The sequence below is a fragment of the Oreochromis niloticus genome, linkage group LG20, assembly GCF_001858045.2.
Source record: "Oreochromis niloticus isolate F11D_XX linkage group LG20, O_niloticus_UMD_NMBU, whole genome shotgun sequence".
NCBI lineage: Eukaryota > Metazoa > Chordata > Actinopteri > Cichliformes > Cichlidae > Oreochromis > Oreochromis niloticus.
Genome location: NC_031984.2, coordinates 18,154,665 through 18,174,729, shown reverse-complemented (window position 1 = coordinate 18,174,729; position 20,065 = coordinate 18,154,665). Strand labels below are relative to the sequence as shown.

Genomic DNA, 20,065 nt, shown 5'->3' with positions numbered 1-20,065 from the left:
TTGGGTTTTTTTGTTTTTGTTTTTTTTGCAGCTTATCGGGTAACCCTCCTTTTTACGATGAAACAGAGGAAGAAAACACAGATCTGCATAATCGCATCATTTTCTGCCGGATTGTTGCTGGGGATTTTGAGTTTGATTCTCCGTACTGGGATGACATTTCACCTGCAGGTATAAAACTCCACCACATGGTGGCAGTGAATACTGTACTTTCTTTCTTAATATGACAGTTTATCAGTAAACTTAATTTAGAGCATCATTAGGTAAAACATTTTGTGCCACTTTGTCATTTTTATCAAAATTGCCATCGTCATGAAATACTTTGCAGAGCGAAACTGAAAACAGCACAGAATGTTTTATGTTTTCGCTTTTTAAAGACTGCATATATGATTTCTTAAGATGCCTCATTTGCCTTTTCGTTTCTCTCTCTCTTTCAGCTAAGGAGCTTGTCTGTCGCCTGATGGAAGTGGACCAGATGCTGAGAATCACAGCACAAGATGCGCTTTACCATGAGTGGTAATCATGTGCACATACTGACAATAGCAACAAAAGTCTTGGCACACAGCTACATTTACTTGTATGTTGTGTCTCAGGATTGCAGGGAACGGTGCATCAGAAAAGAACCTGAAGGATGGCGTGTGTGCCCAGTTTGAAAAGAACTTTGCAAAGGCCAAATGGCGGGTATGTATTCACTCCTGCTCTGTAAATGTGAGATTAAATGAAGTTGGAAATAATAGCAGCAGAGGAATATTGGAGGAGAAACCAGATGAAGACCAGGGTCTTAATGTGCTTTTAGCTCGTAACACAACTCAGCAGAGGTATGTTTAAAGTCTGTGAATGACATGGTGGAACTGATAAGGCGATCCAGGGATGAGACTGGTGAAGACAAAGAAGGAAAGTGGTGGCAATGCTAACCTAACAGCTTAAGTAACAGCAACAATCCTCTTCTCTCTTTCTCCATGTGGTTCCCAGGAATTAAAGGTATTGTTTTTCATTCTGAAGGACAGTGGAAGGGCAGAGCGTGGGGAGAAACTCACATTTAGTCCAGAATGACTCAATAACGCATCTCTCTGATAGCCAAATATGCTTTTAAGTTAAAAAGAGATTTTTATCAGAACCTATCTCTATAAAAATCAGTTTGGAAAAAATGTTATATTAAATGTTAAACCCAAGTCAGCTTTGAGATGTATTGATCATGTCAGGGGCCGTTGAAACTCTTCCCAAGCTCTGTTCCTGCCCACTGTCACTCTGCCTGTCCCAGAAGAGATCCATCCACTCTGCCCCACTTTTTGTCATTGGATTACACCCAGATGTTCAAAGTGGCCTGCTCTACTCCTTTCCTTCTCCTCATCTGCACTAGTTTATGAATCCAGATCTGCAAATGTGAGATAAGCAACAGAGAAGCAAGTTTTTTTTTCTTCACTACTTTTGTAGTATTTAAATTAGTGTAGATAAGGAGAGGGTTAAATGGAAAGGACAAAAGGGTTCTTAGCCACTGTGAACTTATGAACTGCCGTGATTTATACTGTAAGGCCCTCTGGCATTCCTCTTACGTGAATCCTGGCCCATTGTCCCATACTGTTGTTACATTTAAATCATTTTTGAAGCAATACTAAAGCTTCTCAGTTAAGAGATATTGTTTTCTGTAGCATTTTTGTGTCCTAGTGGCTTTTCACTTCCAGAGAATTCAAGGGAATTCGTTTCCCTGGTTTATTAGCAGTTATTAAGCTCACACATTCCCCCCTGACTCCTTCAGTGTTTGTAGAGCAGAAGGAATCAGATCGGTGTAACATTTATAAGAAGGGGATTTATACACATTTGCTTGATTACTTTTTCCAGTCAGCAAGCACTCAAGGAGTTTCTTGGGGAGGGTGAGACTTGAGATTGATTTAAACCAGGGCACAATATGTCATAGCCTTCTGGAAGTAAACAACCGGCACTAATCTACCTTCATGTCACACAAATCATATCTCAGCTCTTAGTACGAAGTTGCTAAAATCATGGTGTGTTGACAGGCTTTTTTGTCAAATGCTTGTCCTTGAAGCTTATTTTTTAAGCTTTTCCATAACTATGTTATCAAAGTATTTATTTTTTTTAGCGGGGGGGGAAGAGGAAATATATTTTAACGAAAATTAAATGTGCTGCAGATCTCATTCTTTTCATTCTAACCATCCTTCTCTTGTTTTTCTTCTACTTCTGTCTGTTTCGCAGAAAGCGATCCGTGTCACCACATTCATGCAACGCCTGAAGAATTCAGAAGCATTGATTGATAGCTCTGCTGAGGTTCAGGGTAGTGAGGAGGCAGGGGATGGTGAAGGGGGTGCGTCGCAGGGAACAAGTGATGAGGGAGAGAAAGGGACGAGTGATGGTGGGGTGACATCAAGTAGTGTGTCTTTAGAAGTTACTATTGAGAGTATGCCCTCTGGTATGGACCAGAGTAAAGAGACAGTTAAGGCTGGAGAAAAACAAGAGGAGGTAAAGATGCATATAGGCCCATCTGTAGGAACTTCGCCATCAGGTGTAGAGGACCTTTTCTGTCAATCAAATGCGGTCCCCAACTGTACCCAGGAACAGCCTGACAAGGTTGGTGTAAAGAAAGGAGCAGGTGACGGAACCAGGAAAATGGCTGCAAATTTGGGCCAAAATAAAGTTGTTCCAGAATTCAAACAGACGCCTGCGGTGAGCCCTGAGGCCTCAAAGCTATTAGACAGCACTTCGGGCATTAATCTTGACAAAAAACACATATCGTCCTCCCCTGATCCCAGCAGCAAATGTAAAATGGCTGCAACACTTCATGCCCCTTCACACACAGCATCCGCTGTTGCATCAGCCTCACCGCTGAAGAGACCAGTCACACAAAGCGAGCAAAAGGATGAGACTGACGGAAGTTGGTGTCAGACACAAATACCTGAAGCGGTGGCAGAGAAGTCTGTGGTGGCGCCAGTCACTCCAGCAGTGGGGCCAGGTACAGGGGTGGATGGAGGACTAGGAGTCAGGCTAAGGGGCGATGCCAGTCCAGTAGATAGGCAGGACAGGAATGCCAGAAGAACAGATAGATACAGCGCTGAGTTTAGCATACCAAGAGCAGGTGCTACACCGGGACAGGCTTGCTATGCAGTTGGAAGCTCTGCTAGCTTGGGCCGTCATGCCACACCATACAATCCAGAGGTTGGGGCTATGGGGATGGGGATGGCTGGGAGCTATGGGAGTCCATACAGTTCCCTGTATACAAGTGGAGGAGGTGTAGGGAGGTATGGAACTGGGCTACAGCACAGTGGGGGGAGCAGCACTTCAAGCGATTGGCAAATGGACAGTGTGATCGAGCAGATAGAAAAGCAAATGGCTGCTGTGCTGGAGAAGATCGAGGGAGACATGCCGTCGCTCCTAGAGCAAATCAGTGACTGTCCTGCTGAGCAACCTCGAGCTCGGAGCACACACGCCTCTCCCGCCACCTCTCGTGCACGCCCCTCACAGCGGTCCACATCTGCAACCACCGGCACCCCACCACCACTTCCTACCTCTCCCAGACCTGTGCTGCCATCTCTTCCTCGCATTAGCATTCCTCCTCCTGCCTATCCCCCACCATCTCCACCCACAGAAGCCTCACCCCAGGCGCTGGGAGAGCAGGAAGACAGAGATGTACAGGCGGCTCCTGCTCATTCAAGCCAGTCACCAAGACCTGGGATAGGCAGGGGACTATGAGGCAGGTGTGCATGATGCAATACACAAAGGCAAAAATACCTGGAACACTGTATTCATAGTTAAACTTAAGGATTTAATGACTGTCTCACCCAGAAGGACTGCCTAATTGTGCGCAAAAAGAGAAGTTATTACACTGTTGTTTGGTTTGGCTGCATATTCATACCAGATGACCCTACGCCCTTCTGACATTCCAAACACTTTCATCACTGGAGTCTAGAGGGATTGGAGTACAATATATATATTTCTGTATGACAGCTTCACAGATCAAGATCTTAAAAGTTTGTTAAGATCTAAAGAAAGTATGCTAAATCCAGATTGTGTGCCTAAATGTTTACCACACAACGACCTCATATGGAAATCCAAGCACTCAACAAATTTCCAAGTTATGAAGCTGCACAAATAAGAATGGCGAAATTCTCAACTAACAGTGAAAGAAAAGATCTAAATAAAGTATTATACCCTAAAAACTGTAAATAAACAAAATCAAACTAGGTTCCTAAGTCATATTTTTCTTCCATGGTGTGAACTTCCAAAGTGACATTTACTTGTTTTTTTTGTTCAAAGCAGATCGTCCCATGATTTATTTTTGGGGGGTTACTATGTATTTATGTGGCTATTTATTCTGTTGTGATGCTTGGTGTCACAAAGTTGTACAGAAATATGTGAAACTGATTTGATAAAGCCATTCCCCTGGTTGCAAGAAATTAAAATTTGTTTTATTAAACAGTATATTTAAACTTAAACTGTCACTTAGACTTATGAGTTGTTCCACATCTGTCAGAGAGCTGGGGAAAATATACTGTATAAAGGCTTTGCAATAACACGGTAACACTTACATTTTCTCTCCTTTTTCCCCCAAACATTTCCAGATAGTTTGTTTTCGTTTGCTCCAGTTTTGTCAGCACATTCATTTGGTACCGTTAACTGGACAATCCTGCCTATTTTATCCTTTTCATCATAAAACTGTTCTGACTTTTGTTCTGCTATTGGGTGTATGTAATACCAGATTCTGTGCTTTTCTCCTGAACAAGTCTAGATCTCCACTATTCTGTCCCTATGTAAAATGTGCACTGTTTGCAAGTCTTTCAATAAAAGTAAGCCAGTAAATACATGCATATATATTGAGTTGTTTAAAATCATTTGATCACTCTTCAAAAAAACATTTTAGAATTACAGCCGTGTTTTGTTGTTTTGTTTTTTACGTGCTTAATCAACATTTATCCAAAAGGCAGATTTCTGACAGGCGTTCTATTATATTATCCTATATGCCTACAAGTCCCATAAGGCACTGCGTGAACTTCGGTTTAGTCCATGGTTGTAAGGCTACGGGGGTAACAAAAGTAGTCTTGTTTCTAAATATACAACTAAACCACAGAGCAGTGTAATATTCAGTACGCTTTATCTTGTGGATGGGATGTGTGAACGTTAACGATTAATTAAAAGACAGAGCAGACACAAACCAATCTTATTCATTTTCAATTAACCCCAAGACCCGGAATGATGGTTGTGCCTGTAACGTGCACATGTTGCTGCTTTGCTTTGCTTTCAACTGAAATAGAGTGAGGGGAAACGGGTTGGGAACAGCCGGACAGGCAGCCGTCCAGCGGAAAAAACTCACACAGAGCCCGCCACCGTGACACACTTTTCACTTTGCAGTCAGTGGCGGTGTTGAATTGTCACCTTGGTTGTTGTTTTTCTTTGCTTAAGCAGAAGCCGATTTTTAATACTCCAGATCAGGCCGAGTAAATATCGGATGTGGTAAGTTCTGCACACTTGTGTAAGCTCTCGTCCTGGTGATGTTAGCCTCAGCTAGTTTGCTAATGTTAGCTAGTTAGCTAACATAGCGGCACAAGAAGGGGAAAAAGTCGCTGGGTGGCTAGATAGCTCGAAAGCTAGCCGCACACAAGCTAACAACTACGCAGTCTTTTGATGTGCGTTATCGGTAGTCGTTAATGTTAGTTGCAGACGGCTGAGCGAACCATTTAAGCTCCTTGCTCCGCTAACGGTAGCTAACAAGGCACTGACACGTAACTGTTAACGGCAAATTAGCATTTGCACGTTTTTATGTGCACGGGGTTGCTGCTTTAATTAATGTTAGGCGATAAATAACGTTAATGGTAGCTAGAAGGCTAGTTGCTTCAAACATTTGATGGATACTACGTTGAAAGACAGACACGAGCTAACTGGCATCACGAGCGTACATGCTGGCACTATTTTTTTTCCTCGTATATCTGATTGTATATGTAGGGTTCCCGTTTCGATGGCACGTTATCGGCGTTATCACAGTAACCTAACCTAACACTGGCTAGTCTCTCTGTTTAGCTTGTCAAGTTAGGCAGCCTATTATTCGGACATCATTGATATTCGTATGCTTCAGTTCAAAGGGAACGGTGTAATACTAGGGTCTTAAGCATTTTCTAGTTGGAAGATGAGAATAGGGGATCACCTCGACATGTGTACCCGAGTATATGCGGCCCACTCTTTTTTTTTTTTCCTGGGCCTTTGTCATTTACTAGGCACCCCCTCCCCCAATACTCTTCTGCAAGGAGTGCTCACCCCTAACCTCAATGTGACTAAAAGGCCCAGACGCTCAGCATCACTAGCTAATAAGGATCGTACACTATCCGACTTGAGTAGTGATGATAATTGCTGAATTCAGAAAATAGTCAAAACAATTGGTGTGTTAAGTGGAATGTAGCAAATTGTGCTCCAGTGAGAGTATATCCAATGGAGTTGTAAAATGTGTTCTTTATGATGGTGCATTGTTGCAAGTTTGGTGTTCAGCTTTGTTTATGGAGTTCACATGAAGATGACTGATCCTTGCTAATCTGCCTCTGAAACAAAGGTGTTGTTACTGATGAGTTACATTCAGCTCCGTTAAGGGAGAATCCTTTCATGCAATGATCTCAGACATACCCGGAGTTATTTATTTATTTTTTTTCATTAAGTGTTGTTTTTTTTCACTAGATTATTGGAGATCCTACTGTTCATTGTACAGTAAGATACTTGGCATGCATCCTCTCGTAGCGAGGGCGGGATCAACGCGCTTTAGCTTGGGCTTGAAGAGCCAATGAGCCGAGGACCTGGATGAGCAGCGTGCTTGCAACCACCCTTTCCTGTTGAATATTTCAGCCCCTGCGTCACAGCTCCTCCGCCCCTTTCTCCCCATCTGCCATTTTGGTTTTGTTCCTGTCTGCAGTCGCAAAGCCAGCAGCGCAATTACATAGGAGAGACTATCGGCACAACGACATAGTGACTCGACAATATAGTGCAGACCACCCCAATTCCGCATCGCGTTTCTTTTCTCTGTACAAATCGTCGAATATACAATCAGCGTTTTTACTGACAGCTACACACAGCAGGAGAGGAGCGGGTTCGCATTGGGAAGGGACCGAGAAGGATTATTGGTAAGGAAAGGGAAATCAATGGAGCACGAGTGTAGTGGCTTGGCTTGTATTCGTAGTGTTTATGTTAAGTGACAAAGTTAAATTGTGCTTTTTGTTAGATGCCTAGACATTAACCCATGTCCATATAGAAGCTGTGGTAGACGCCTGTCAAATCCGTTGCTCTCCAGTGCGAGAAGGTCGGTTGGAGTGTAGCCACAGCTGCTAGCTTGTAAAATTGTGTTCCGCACTGAGGGTAATGCAGGCCTAGGCCGAGCTGCTAATGGATAAGCTGACAAGCTGGTGTTTTCTTCCCTCTAAGTTATTAATGTTTAGACTCTGTCCACTTGCCAAATCACTTAACCGATTAGTGGTTCGGAACCTACTTAGTTTTCTATTGGTGCTGTTATCTGACAGTTAATTTATATTTTTCTACACATTGAGATCTTTAAATCGACTGCTACCCGTTAACGTTTTCTAGTAGGATTGGCAAACTACTGTAACAGCCGGGCGGCTTTGCTGTATCATGCCGGACGCCTTCATTTTCGGTTTTGACAAGCGAGACCGTTCGGTTAACGGTGATATGAAAGCTATTTTAGGCTGGTTGCAGTCGTATGAAAATTTGCCCAGGTGTCCTCATGATTTAAAGTCGTAGAGAGGGTTATAAACTGATACGTGTGCCTTGGGAAATGCACGGAAGTTGGCGCCGCATTGGATGCGGAAATTGTGCCCGATTTTTTTTCTTTTCTTTTTTTTGTGCGCCTAGAATGTATTTGAAAAATACTGCGGCCCTCCCGAGTGCAGAGGTTTATCGCGACTATTGCGTTGCGTCAGAAATCTAAATGCATAAGTAAATGCATTGCTATTAAATGTTGCTGTTTAGAGCTTTCTTGTAACATCGCCATCTACAACTTAGTTGCAGCACAGCATGGTCCTTGTGTCCGCACCTGCCAGCCATTGTGTGGTATTGCTCAGTTTACCGCAGTGAACTTTTAATGATTCAGCTCTTTTCCTTGAAACGATGTTGGGTGTCCATAAATACCAGGAAAATAAACAAAAGAAGTATCTAAACAAACCTGTGCTTTCTGTGAGCATGAAAGAACCGGTAATGCTATTCGTCTCTTCCCAGCCTCAGTTCGTTTTCTAGCAGATTTGTGTTTGGCCTGAAGCCAGCCCAGCTGCTCTCTAGGCTAAAAATCCTCTCTTCAAAATGAGGGGGACTGGTTAGCCTTTAGTTTAGGTACTTATTATAATGGAACCATAGCAGTGAATTATAAAATTACTACAGTTTATATTAACTGGAATCAGTTGGCTTCTGAGAACATTCAGGAAATCCAAGCTTGTTGACAGTGTGCTGTCTTTGTCTTCTTTTCTTTTTTTTCTTAATGATGTAAGGTGTCTTTCTTTTATTCTGTATTTATTGCAAACTACCAAAAATCTTATAGGGCAGTTGTTAACTGGTAACATGCATGTGCTTGAATGACAACTTAATTTATGACGGTGGTTAATGCACAGATGTCCAGCTCGCCGCTGTCCAAGAAGCGTCGCTTGTCAGGAACAGAGACGAAGACGGGATCCCACTGCTCCTCCTCTAACTCTGTCAGAACTGATCTGTCCCACACACCTGCCAACGTGAGTGCAAACACATTTACTCTATAGAGTGAGTAGAACTTGTAACATAAACTGATTACACTTCATGTTGTCTTTTCTCAGGGCATGGCTAAGAATGGCAATGATGCTGAGATCGATGAAGGCCTGTACTCAAGACAGCTGTAAGCTTCTTTTTTTTGGGGGGGGAGGGGTGGATGTTGGACTTTATCATTATTGTGCTTGACATCTACCAATACATAATGCTACCAATGGTTCTTTATGTTATTATTTAGTTACGTGCTGGGCCATGAAGCTATGAAGCGCATGCAGAACTCCAATGTCCTCATCTCTGGTATGAGAGGCCTTGGAGTTGAGATTGCCAAGAATGTGATCCTGGGAGGAGTTAGAAGTGTCACTATACATGACGAAGGAGTTGCAGAATGGAGAGACCTCTCTTCCCAGGTGTGTGAAAGCACAGATATTTTAATTTAAAATTTTTGCAGTAGTTTATTTTTCCTGATTAAGTTACACAAGGAATTGCAGTTTGTAGACTCATCTCTTGTCTCTGAGCATGATTCCAAAGTGCACTGTGGCTTTATCTATTGAGTTATGTGTTGTTGTGTATTGCTAACATCCAGAAAGAGTACTAAAGCCACCCCCCCACCCTTGCTAACCATGAGCTGACCCAGATTTACCAGTGGGTGGCCTCTTCCCAGGTTCATAATCGTAGTACAGCCAGTCTATTAAAGGACATAATTTAGTAGAGCAAGAGTAGATTGCTTTTATTTGTCTGTCAAAACTTTGAATCATGTTATGTCTCATCAAACTGCATACTTGTATGAACAGATTCCTTAGGTATTAACTTGAGGCATTTTTCTGTTGTTGTTACTACCAAAGTGTCATTGTGGTTAGACACAGATTATTATTATTATTATTATTATTATTATTATTTATTTATTTATTTATTTTTTTTAAAGACTCGCTGGGGAACATAGTCATTTTTATGTGAATGATGTTGCGATATGACATTTTTTCATGTAAAAAGATATACTGGTATTGTGGATTATATTATAAGACAACCCTAATTTATTTACAGGGCAGCTTAAGTGCATTGCATTTGCATTGTACATTTGTGTTTTCAATTATGTGATTCAGTCCTAATAACAGAAATATGGAAAAAGATAAATTGTTAACCTGTAGGTTTTTTGTTTTGTTTTTTAAGAAAGAAAGAAAGCACTCATTGTTGATGTGCTTTAGGAGTTCAAATAATGGCTTGAAGTTTTGAGACCAAATTTTACATTTAGTCTATTTTTCATTTTACCTTAAATAAACTCGAGTTTCTTTGCTTGGTTTTCTCTGGGCTGACAGTCCAAACTGGTTTAGGGCAAATGAACCAGCCAAGACCACTTAACAATATAATGTTAGTCAAACTGAGTTGGGTGAGATTTCTTTTCTTTTCAGCAAATCTAATCACTGCTTAGTTTTCATGAATATAACAGCATAACTACAAATAAAACTCATCTGCTCTTGATAACCATTTTAATGTTATGCACTTAAGCATGAGAATGTAGGCAGTATACCTTGATCAGTCAAGCCATTTAAGTGGTAGTCTGTTGTTTTTATTCTCTTTGACACATTCTGAAGTCCTTTCAAAAGAAAAGGTGGACCCACAGAAGAATATGGCTAAACACACAAATGAAGTAAAGTTCACACTGAGTCAATGTTATTCACTAGAATATTCCTTAATGTCATGTTTGGCTATAGTATTGGCAGTTATTGCTTAATGACAGCATCAGTATTTCTGTATGGCTAGTTTTACCTTCGGGAGGAGGACCTGGGCAAGAACAGGGCAGAAGTGAGTCAGGCCCGCCTGGCTGAACTGAACAGCTATGTTCCTGTGACTGGTTACACTGGACCACTGACTGAAGACTACTTGACCAAGTTCCAGGTATAAATTTAGCATAAGAAAACTCCCTAGTCATTTTACCGTTTCGGAAAGAGTTTTTAATTTAGTCTTATTTTGAAATCTAGGTGGTAGTGCTGACTAACTCAACTCTGGATGAGCAGCAGAATCTAGGAGAGTTCTGCCACAGCAAGGGAATCAAGCTGATTATTGCGGACACTCGTGGTCTGTTTGGGTAAGATTAAGAACTCTGTTTAGTGTTCACATGAAGTACATCCATCAGCATCTAATGTTTTTGTGCTTTATAATTTCTCTTTTGTAGTCAACTTTTCTGTGACTTTGGGGAAGAGATGATTGTGTATGACACCAATGGAGAGCAGCCATTAAGTGCTATGATTTCCATGATCACAAAGGTTAGTCTTGGTTCTTTTATCCCCCCTGACAATGCTGATTTTTCCTTCTTTTTTTTTTTTTTTTTTACTACTACCTGCTTTTTAGGAGTAAATTAAAGCTTCATGGCAGTTGTGCCTGAAAAGTTGCACATTTTGGTTTCTCCAGGACAATGCAGGGGTCGTGACATGTCTGGATGAAGCTCGCCATGGCTTTGAGAGTGGAGATTATGTTACGTTTACTGAGATTCAGGGTATGACTGAGCTCAATGGTTGCAAACCAGTCGAAATTAAAGTTCTTGGTAAGAACACACTTGTTTCTTCTTCTTTTTTTTTCTTTTTTTTGTCCCACAAATGAGTACATTTTGGTCACTCTGTTATGAGTTTACAAGTTCATGCAATGTCCTGTATTTTACTAGGTCCATACACCTTCAGCATCTGTGACACGAGTGGCTTTACAGATTACATAAGAGGAGGAATAGTTTCCCAGGTTAAAATGCCCAAGAAGATCAGTTTTGTAAGTAGTTGCCATTTTGCACATGAAATTACTAGCATTATCTCATTTCTACAGATAGTGTAGTGTGAATTCCCATGATAATACCAATATAACCTTACCATCTGGCATTACTGTCACCAGTGGAAAGGCCCAGCTTCACTACCTTGCATTTCTTTCCCTGTTCAGAAATCGCTCTCCTCATCGATGGCCGAGCCTGAGTTCCTGATGACAGACTTTGCCAAGATGGAGTTTCCAGGACAGCTGCACCTAGGCTTCCAGGCTATCCATGCCTTCCAGAAAAAACATGGCCATCTTCCAGCACCTTGGAGCCAGGTACATATCACTCATGATGGTGGGAATATTCTGTTATTTGAGAAATCGGTTGCTTCTCTTTTTTTTTTTTTTTAAGTGGGATCTTCTTGGAAAGGGGGAAGCACTTTCATTAAATCCATGTGCTAAAATAAAATAGTTCTGCATAAAAAGTGCAGCACAACACAGCAAAAGTAAAGTCTGTTTATAGTTAATATTTTGTAATTTACCGTGAATTGTGTGCATTCCAGGCGGATGGTGAAGAGCTATTGGCATTGGCCAAAGACGTGAACTCTGCTCAGACTGGGTCGGCCAAAGTGGAACAGCTGAATGAATCTCTTATCAAAAAGTTGTCATATGTTGCTGCTGGTGACCTGGCCCCTGTCAATGCCTTCATTGGAGGGCTGGCTGCACAGGAAGTGATGAAGGTCAGTGGAAAGCTGTATGCAAATTGAAGATTTGCCTTTTCCCTACAATATTAACTGTAGTTCTTTATATTAAAGAAAAATATATTTTCATCAACAGGCACTGATAAGCCAGTCCTTATCAGTGCCTGTGAAGAGTCATTTTACATTGGGTATGATTAGACATGTTTTGAAATGGAGAAGGTTTTCCTGTATTTCATGTGCTGTTTGATGTTTTAGGCATGCACAGGAAAATTTATGCCTATAATGCAATGGCTGTACTTTGATGCCCTGGAGTGCTTGGCTGAAGAGGAGGGATTCATGCTCACAGAGGAAGAGTGTGCCCCTGTAGGTGTTCAAAGCATATTAAAAATGCAAGTACTGAATCTAGTTGATGGCAATAAATGATGGTGCTAAATTTGTTACGTCTTTTTCTCCAAGAAAAACTGTCGATATGATGGACAGATTGCAGTGTTTGGCACCAAAATGCAGGATTTGCTTGCCAAACAGCGTTACTTCTTGGTGAGTGTGTCAATGTAAAAGTTCTGTTACCTTCTTCAATTTCCTGTTACTAGGAAGTTTTAAAAAAATAAGTTTGTCAGAAAAATTTGCGCAAAAGACAAACTTAGAAATACCTTTATCCCACTATAAAATACTATGAACTAAAATCTGATAAAGAATATTTCTTGGTGCTATTCTTCAGGCGCTATTCTCAGAATGCCAGGGGAAATAGATCTTATAAGATCTTTAGTGGTAGTGTTTATCTTTTTGCTCTTGTGCCTAAAATTTTCCAACAGAAAGTTGATTCTTGTTTGAATGTTCAGTTGAGGGTTTATTTTTTAAATTTGATTTAATTGCACAGTGACAAAGAACATTATCAATTCTTGGGATATGCATGGGCAGTTATTTACTATTTGAGATTGTGTGTGAGAGTGAGATGGTGGCAGCTGCATCTAAGCCAAAATATATCAGCTGTTAGTTCTTTGTCTCATAATTAACACAATAGTGTATTGACACTTCTGTGTTAATTGAGTGCCACCTACCATGTTCCAGTGCATGTCAAAGCTGTTGGGGTTAACCTTTCTGGTGGGAATCCGGCAAACAGAATATCAGCTTTTCCCATTAACCATAGCATTTCTCTGACATTGAGTGACATGTAGTAATGGTGTAAATGGAAGGTTCAAATGTATGACAAACCATTATAGCTTTATTCACAGATTTCTAATCCTTCCAGGTTGGGGCTGGTGCCATTGGTTGTGAGCTGCTGAAAAACTTTGCCATGATTGGACTGGCTACTGGGGAGGGAGAGGTCATTGTGACTGACATGGACACCATAGAAAAATCTAACCTCAACAGGCAGTTCCTCTTCAGACCTTGGGATGTTACGGTCTGTATCATCTTAACTCAACTTGTTTGATGAACTCTATTGATCGATGTTTCCGCACAGCACTGTTTATGGCTTTCCTGTAACACCGAAGTGCACTTATAGATTATGTTTTGTATTTTATATGTTGATATATGATGTTGATAGAGGCAATGTTACGGTCAATGGCGTAACAGGCAATTTAAAATTTATTGTGTGTGTGTGTGTGTGTGTGTGTGTGTGTGTTTAAAGTTTAAAAAGTCAAAGCAAATTTTCCCGCTCCTCACAAACTAAGAGTTGACAGCAGCTTTGTACCTGTAGTATCACTAGACTACTAAATGCTAGTATGCACTATCCGTTAATCTGAGGTTATGTGATGCTCAAAAGAAACTGATGGGAGGAACCCTCACCTGACGTAAGTTGTTGGACACGAATATTTTTATTCCCTCCATTTTTAAAGGAGTGCACATTTTGTTGTGTACCTGGAAAAGAAAGCATTAATGTGGACAGCTTTGACCTTTGTACAGAATGTCTCCTCTGATCTTTGTGTTCTTTTGGTCACCTATGATAATGTTATTAGTGAGTTGACTGTTTAGTGTGTGTGCGTTAACAGAAAATGAAGAGTGACACGGCTGCTGCTGCAGTGAAACTGATGAACCCGGCTATCAAGATCACAGGTCACCAGAACAGAGTGGGCCCTGACACAGAAAGGATCTACGATGACGACTTCTTTGAAAGCCTTGATGGAGTTGCCAATGCACTGGACAACGTTGATGCACGTAAGAGATGATGTTGAGTTAAGACATTAAGAATAACTGCTTAATAACTAGGTAAAAAAAAAAAAAATGGACTCGGTAAAAAAAAAAATGTGTTTTTCTCTAATGTTCAGGAATGTATATGGATCGGAGGTGTGTATACTATCGTAAACCCTTACTGGAATCAGGCACTCTGGGTACCAAAGGCAATGTCCAGGTTGTGATCCCTTTCCTCACCGAGTCCTACAGCTCCAGTCAAGACCCACCCGAGAAGTCCATCCCCATCTGCACCCTCAAAAACTTCCCAAATGCCATTGAACACACGTTGCAGGTTAGTATATACACAGCCTGAGAGTCTCAGAGTATGTGATTTGCCAGGCAGGATCAAATCTGACGCTTGGAGTCAGCATAGCCCACAAAATAGTATTGAGAACAGCCATACAGAAACCTTTGTATTAATTTTTACTTTAAAAGGCTCCACCTGGTGTACCAACTACACAATGCACAATTGTAATAGATGAGTTAATCACTTCAGCACAATATGCTTCAGAGAATTTTATTGCATTACCTGTTTCTTCATATACTTTATATCTTCATATAGGTTTGGGTTTTTTTGTTTTTTAAATAGCACTGTGTGTGTGGTTATTGTGTCACAGTGTGAATGGAAATATTGTAGGTTTACCAAATATTTTGTTCTTCTATTATTGAACTGCTGTCCTTGTGGTTCTTTCTGTGCAGTGGGCCCGCGATGAGTTTGAGGGACTGTTCAAACAACCACCAGAAAATGCCATGCAGTACCTCACGTATGTAGCTTTTTCTTGTTATTCTAATGCAATCACCTGTCAGCATTATGCTTACCTATTTATATGCTGGGCTCCTTTCATCATAGAAATTTTTCATTGATAAAATTACTTTTCATTAATCAATCAATCTTTATTTATAAAGCACTTTTCATACCCAAAAAAAAAGTAGCACAAAGTGCTTTACATGGTTAAAAGCACTCTCATTAACATAAACGGTCATGAATACACACACATTAGTGGACAAATTCAGTACGTATGAACTTATATAACTTGCCTTTCAACTAAGAATCAATCTGTAAATGTCATAGCCCCCTCTTGGTTTTCGTGGCGCCATTGAGCTGTCTTCTGGTAAAATCTAACCCAAACCTCATGCTCGAAATAATTTTTAAATTCAGCCTGCAGAGTAAATGGTTTAAAAAAAGATGACAGCTCTTCACATTGTCGAAACTAGTCAATGAGGTTTGTAATTTCCGTTCTTGCAGAGATCCTAAGTTCATGGAGCGTACTCTGAAGCTTCCAGGAGCTCAGCCTGCAGAGGTGCTGGAGGCTGTTTATAAGAGTCTTGTCACAGATTGCCCCCAAAACTGGGCTGACTGCGTAGCTTGGGCTCGCAACCACTGGCAGTGTCAATACAGCAACAACATCCGCCAGCTACTGCACAACTTCCCACCAGATCAGGTACAAAGTGAAGGTGCTACAAGATGAATATCAGTTTTCTAACCATTATTGTCTGATCTTGGTTTTACCCGTCTTATCAACTGTTTGCTACTATAGTTGCATTGGTGGTATTCATTTCAGCAACAAGAAAAGTGTTGTCATTTTTCATACAGTATTAGAATATTTTAACTTATTCAACAGATTATATGAAAATGTAACTTCTGCAATGGCCATACATTATGTTTTGTCTGCAAATCTTCTGCTTTTGAGCTCTGTGCCAAACAGGCAGGCTCAGTGACACCAAATTTAGTGAGAGAGAGAGCGCTGGCTGTGTTAAGTACAGCATGTGTTAGCACAGAGTAGGATAGCAGCTGATAGTCTTAGTTTAGCTTATAGCATAAAAGTTGTCACAAACATGGTAAACCATACTCGGACCATGATATTGGTTTTGAAAATTTCTAAAATTGTTTGATGGTAGATGAATGATTTTACTAAGTCACAAAAACATTGTCATGATTAAGAGACTTTTTATATAAAAGTAAAATATTTACACTCTTGTGTAAAGACAGTTTCGGGCTTCCTGGGAACTTATTCATGCCAGTTTGTACATCTCATTTCCCCTGAAAAGCCATTTATAGATGGTGGACATACATTAGAAACAGCAGAAAAAGTCAAACGGCAGTTTGAGGTGCTGCATATCTATTGCACGAAAGGCTGCCTAGCGGCTCAGTCAGCAGTACTGACGCTGAACCACAAAACCCTAGTTTGCATCTGTAGTTTCTCACCCCCTTTCCTGTCATTTATCTACAGTTTCCTGTTTAATAAATATGCAATTGACACAAAATTACAAAATGGACATGAAAGGTTATCATTATAGCACTTCTAAGTAATACATTTATCATCTCTTTTAGCTCACTAGTTCCGGTGCTCCCTTCTGGTCTGGCCCAAAGCGATGTCCTCACCCATTAGAATTCAGCACTAGCAATGTAAGTATGCCGCTGTCATTTATGAGCTTAATATTAGTCTAGTCCAGCCAGTCTCAAACTAATGAATGTTCTTGTTTTCAGGAGCTGCATATGGACTATGTTGTGGCAGCAGCCAACCTGTTTGCTCAAACATACGGCCTGCAAGGCAGCACCGATCGTGCAGGTGTGATCAAGATCTTGCAGGATGTCAAGGTGCCCCCTTTTACCCCACGTTCAGGAGTTAAAATCCACGTCTCTGATCAGGAACTCCAAAATAACAATTCCTCTATTGGTATGTTCACATGTGATTGTGCTGTGGTTGTGTAATAAAGCATATTTTTGGGGGGGATGTTACATCAGCTAAGAGTTGTTTGTGAATCATGTACTGAGTCATGTGTCATTGTGGATGCTTTGACAGTAATGTAACCATTGATCTTGTGATTATGCAGATGATACCAAACTGGAAGAGCTGAAAGCCATGTTGCCTTCACCAGAGTCCTTCCAGTTCAAACTCACCTCCATTGACTTTGAAAAGGTAAAGCATCTCCTTTTGTCAGCTTTAATGAAGATAAATAACATTTTATTTGAATTTATTACAGTTGCGAGTAACAAAGCTAGTCAGTGGCTCAGCACTTCTGTTCACTGTGTGCATTGAGGACTTTGTTCTTTTTATCTGAAAGATTCAATAAAATACAGCATCTGGCTTTGCAGTAAGGCCAATCGGAAACCTAGTATCTTAATAATAACGAGTGTAAGAAAGTATTGTTTCCCTAGCTTTCAAGACTAACGCTGCTTAAATGCCTTTAAGCGGTGCACTGCCAAAACATTGTAACTCTCACGCTAGAATTTCAACCTAACCTTCGGTAGCGCCTATTAATATAAGTTTAATCAGCACTACTGGTACTTTTGGTTTGTGTAATGACTGTGGCCTATATGTTAACAGGATGATGACACCAACTTTCACATGGACTTCATTGTGGCAGCCTCCAACCTGAGAGCAGAGAACTATGACATTCCTCCCACAGACAGGCACAAGGTAAAATAACAGACCTAGCTGCAGACTCCTAATTGCTCTCACGCTGGTATTAATTGGAAAATGTGCCTGCTAATAGTATTCACTTTGTAATAGTAATGAAAAAACATTTGAGAGTGCATTCTGTGAAAACAAACAACTTAAACTCAACCTCAGAAATTTACATTTAGTTTTTTCTCTCTATATACACTATAAAGTTTGGGGGGTATATTTTGTTGTTGTTGTTTTCCTTCATCGCTGTCCTTTTAATCACCAAACAGAGCAAACTGATAGCTGGTAAGATCATCCCTGCTATCGCCACTACCACAGCAGCAGTTGTCGGCCTAGTGTGCTTGGAGCTCTTCAAGATTATCAAAGGACACAAGAAGCTGGAGTCCTACAAAAATGGCTTCATGAACTTGGCCCTGCCTTTCTTTGCCTTCTCTGAACCCATTGCTGCTCCAAAACACAAGGTAAGCAAATACGTTACCATTTGTTAAGATTTAAAAAAAATGTGCATGATATCTGCGTTGTAGAGAAATATTTAATTCCAGTATAATAAACTCCTATGATGATTAAGCCATGCTAATACTGATGCACCAGTCAGATGCATTTTGCACTGCCTGGGTGTAAGTGAGTTCAACTTGTCTTCTCACACTGATGGCATCAGTGTGTGCTGAGGAGAAATTTTAATGTATTAACTGGTTATCTTATTGAGCTTATAATTAATATTTCTTCAAAAATATGTATACACTTAAAATACATTTTTTGCTGTTTTCGCAGTACTATGAAATTGACTGGACGCTGTGGGATCGCTTTGAGGTCACAGGACTGCAGCCCAATGGGGAAGAAATGACACTCCGACAGTTTCTGGATTACTTTAAAGTATGTTGAGCTCATGGTTTGGGTTTGGGTTTGTTTTTTGTTGTTTTTCTCCACACTGACATGTTTTGTTTTTGGCATACAACTAACCACTATCTGTTGCTGTTTTTTATTAGAATGAGCATAAGTTGGAGATCACCATGCTTTCTCAGGGAGTGTCCATGTTGTATTCGTTTTTCATGCCTGCTGCCAAACTTAAAGAGAGACTGGACCTACCGTGAGTGCACGTGCATACACCTACTTCCTTATTTGCATGCTGGAATTTTAAAGTTTTTATTCACAGGTTTTCTTTTTGTGTCCTGCAGTATGACGGAGATTGTGACAAAGGTGTCCAAAAAGAAGCTGGGCAAACACGTGAAAGCCCTGGTGTTTGAGCTATGCTGTAACGACCTCTCAGACGAAGACGTGGAAGTGCCCTATGTCAGATACACCATCCGCTGAGCTCCGCACTGAGCCCACCCGCAGGAGGGTGGGAGTTACAGGGGGGAGATGGGGATGGGGGTGTTCTAAGTGAGGAGCTAAGATGGGGATTGGGGGTGCGTGGGTTGATCCAGGTCAGCTGTATTGGATCAATCAGTATTTTTTTAGGCCTGTGGTTTGTGTAAACCTGTGCCTGAGTGTACATAGCCCCAGTAAGCTGAATTAAGAATAACTGTATATGTTAAGAATCCAGTTGGTTCTTGGCTGTGGGGACAGGGGTGTCACTGGAGGAAGGGAGCATGTACACTGGACATCCTGATGTTTCTCAAAAGCACCAACCTCTTGAGTCAATTGATAAGCCTTAGTGGTCTCTTGGTACTCCATATCCCAACAAGTGTCCCTAACAAAAAATAAAAATAAAAAATCACTCTTATTGGCCTTCAGCAGTAATGGAGGGTTTTTGTTTTGTTTGGTTTTTTTAATCTAATCCATCTTCTTCCCTCCACTATACTTGCTCTCTCCCTCTTCCAACCTCTGTCTCATAGACACAGTCCCACATTAGTTTTATTTGTTTTGTTTTTTCTTAACATATGCACCTAATTAATATGTAAACAGTCAGCCCAGGAGACACCAATAAGCCCAAGCCTTTCCTGACTGGATATCTGACTATCTCACACCACCTGAATACCCCTGCCAGTGTGAGGTACCCCTACACCCTCATTAAACCCACTCTGTGGCTTTTGGAGGGGTTCATGCACATGACATTGGTTTTCTCTTTCTCTTTATATTTTATGTGTTTTGTTATTTTCTATTTTATTTTTTGGGGTGGTTGGACAGAGTTTTGGCGCACACACGTGGTAGATCCTAAACTGTCTTTCTACTTTGTTAACTCCAAATGACTTAACTGTAAGAACAGGGCAATGAGATGTATCTTGAAACGGGAGCACTTAGTGTGATAGTGAATAAACATGTAAAAACATACTGAAGAAGATTGTGTGGTTATTTGTGTGTATGACCCCCCCACACGCGCACACG

General features: G+C 40.8%; 2 protein-coding genes and 1 non-coding gene across 5 annotated transcripts in view; all 3 read left to right on the top strand.

Moving 5' to 3' along the window:
- camkvl (CaM kinase-like vesicle-associated, like) overlaps positions 1–4,816 on the top strand; it is a 39,097-nt gene extending 34,281 nt beyond the window's left edge. Inside the window, exons 8-12 of one of the 2 annotated variants that reach the window (XM_005478000.4) lie at positions 32–168; positions 435–513; positions 591–678; positions 970–978; positions 2,209–4,816. In XM_005478000.4, the coding sequence (XP_005478057.1) occupies positions 32–168; positions 435–513; positions 591–678; positions 970–978; positions 2,209–3,699 (1,804 nt within the window). In that variant the 3' untranslated portion in view covers positions 3,700–4,816. The remainder of the gene's footprint in view (positions 1–31; positions 169–434; positions 514–590; positions 679–969; positions 979–2,208) is intronic. The other variant, XM_003448280.5, reaches the window with a different exon arrangement.
- Positions 4,817–5,233: 417 nt separating this feature from the next.
- uba1 (ubiquitin-like modifier activating enzyme 1) lies at positions 5,234–20,011 on the top strand. Of its 2 annotated transcripts, none has more exons than XM_003448206.5 (26): positions 5,234–5,457; positions 8,598–8,714; positions 8,796–8,854; positions 8,966–9,134; positions 10,486–10,620; positions 10,704–10,810; positions 10,898–10,988; positions 11,134–11,266; positions 11,384–11,481; positions 11,647–11,793; positions 12,021–12,197; positions 12,414–12,521; positions 12,615–12,695; positions 13,408–13,560; positions 14,150–14,315; positions 14,426–14,622; positions 15,030–15,094; positions 15,577–15,772; positions 16,663–16,737; positions 16,819–17,008; positions 17,166–17,251; positions 17,660–17,752; positions 18,010–18,201; positions 18,512–18,613; positions 18,727–18,827; positions 18,916–20,011. In XM_003448206.5, the coding sequence occupies exons 2-26, from the start codon at positions 8,598–8,600 to the stop codon at positions 19,049–19,051; spliced, it is 3,174 nt and encodes a 1,057-aa protein (XP_003448254.1). In that variant the 5' UTR covers positions 5,234–5,457; the 3' UTR covers positions 19,052–20,011. The 2 variants fall into 2 exon arrangements, with proteins under 2 accessions (XP_003448254.1, XP_005478056.1); XM_005477999.4 differs by lacking the exon at positions 5,234–5,457 and adding an exon at positions 6,868–7,106.
- On the top strand, positions 18,292–18,413 carry LOC112843386 (small nucleolar RNA U6-53/MBII-28). The gene has a single exon (XR_003215717.1). It is a non-coding gene; the product is annotated as a small nucleolar RNA U6-53/MBII-28 (small nucleolar RNA).
- Positions 20,012–20,065: the final 54 nt, after the last annotated feature.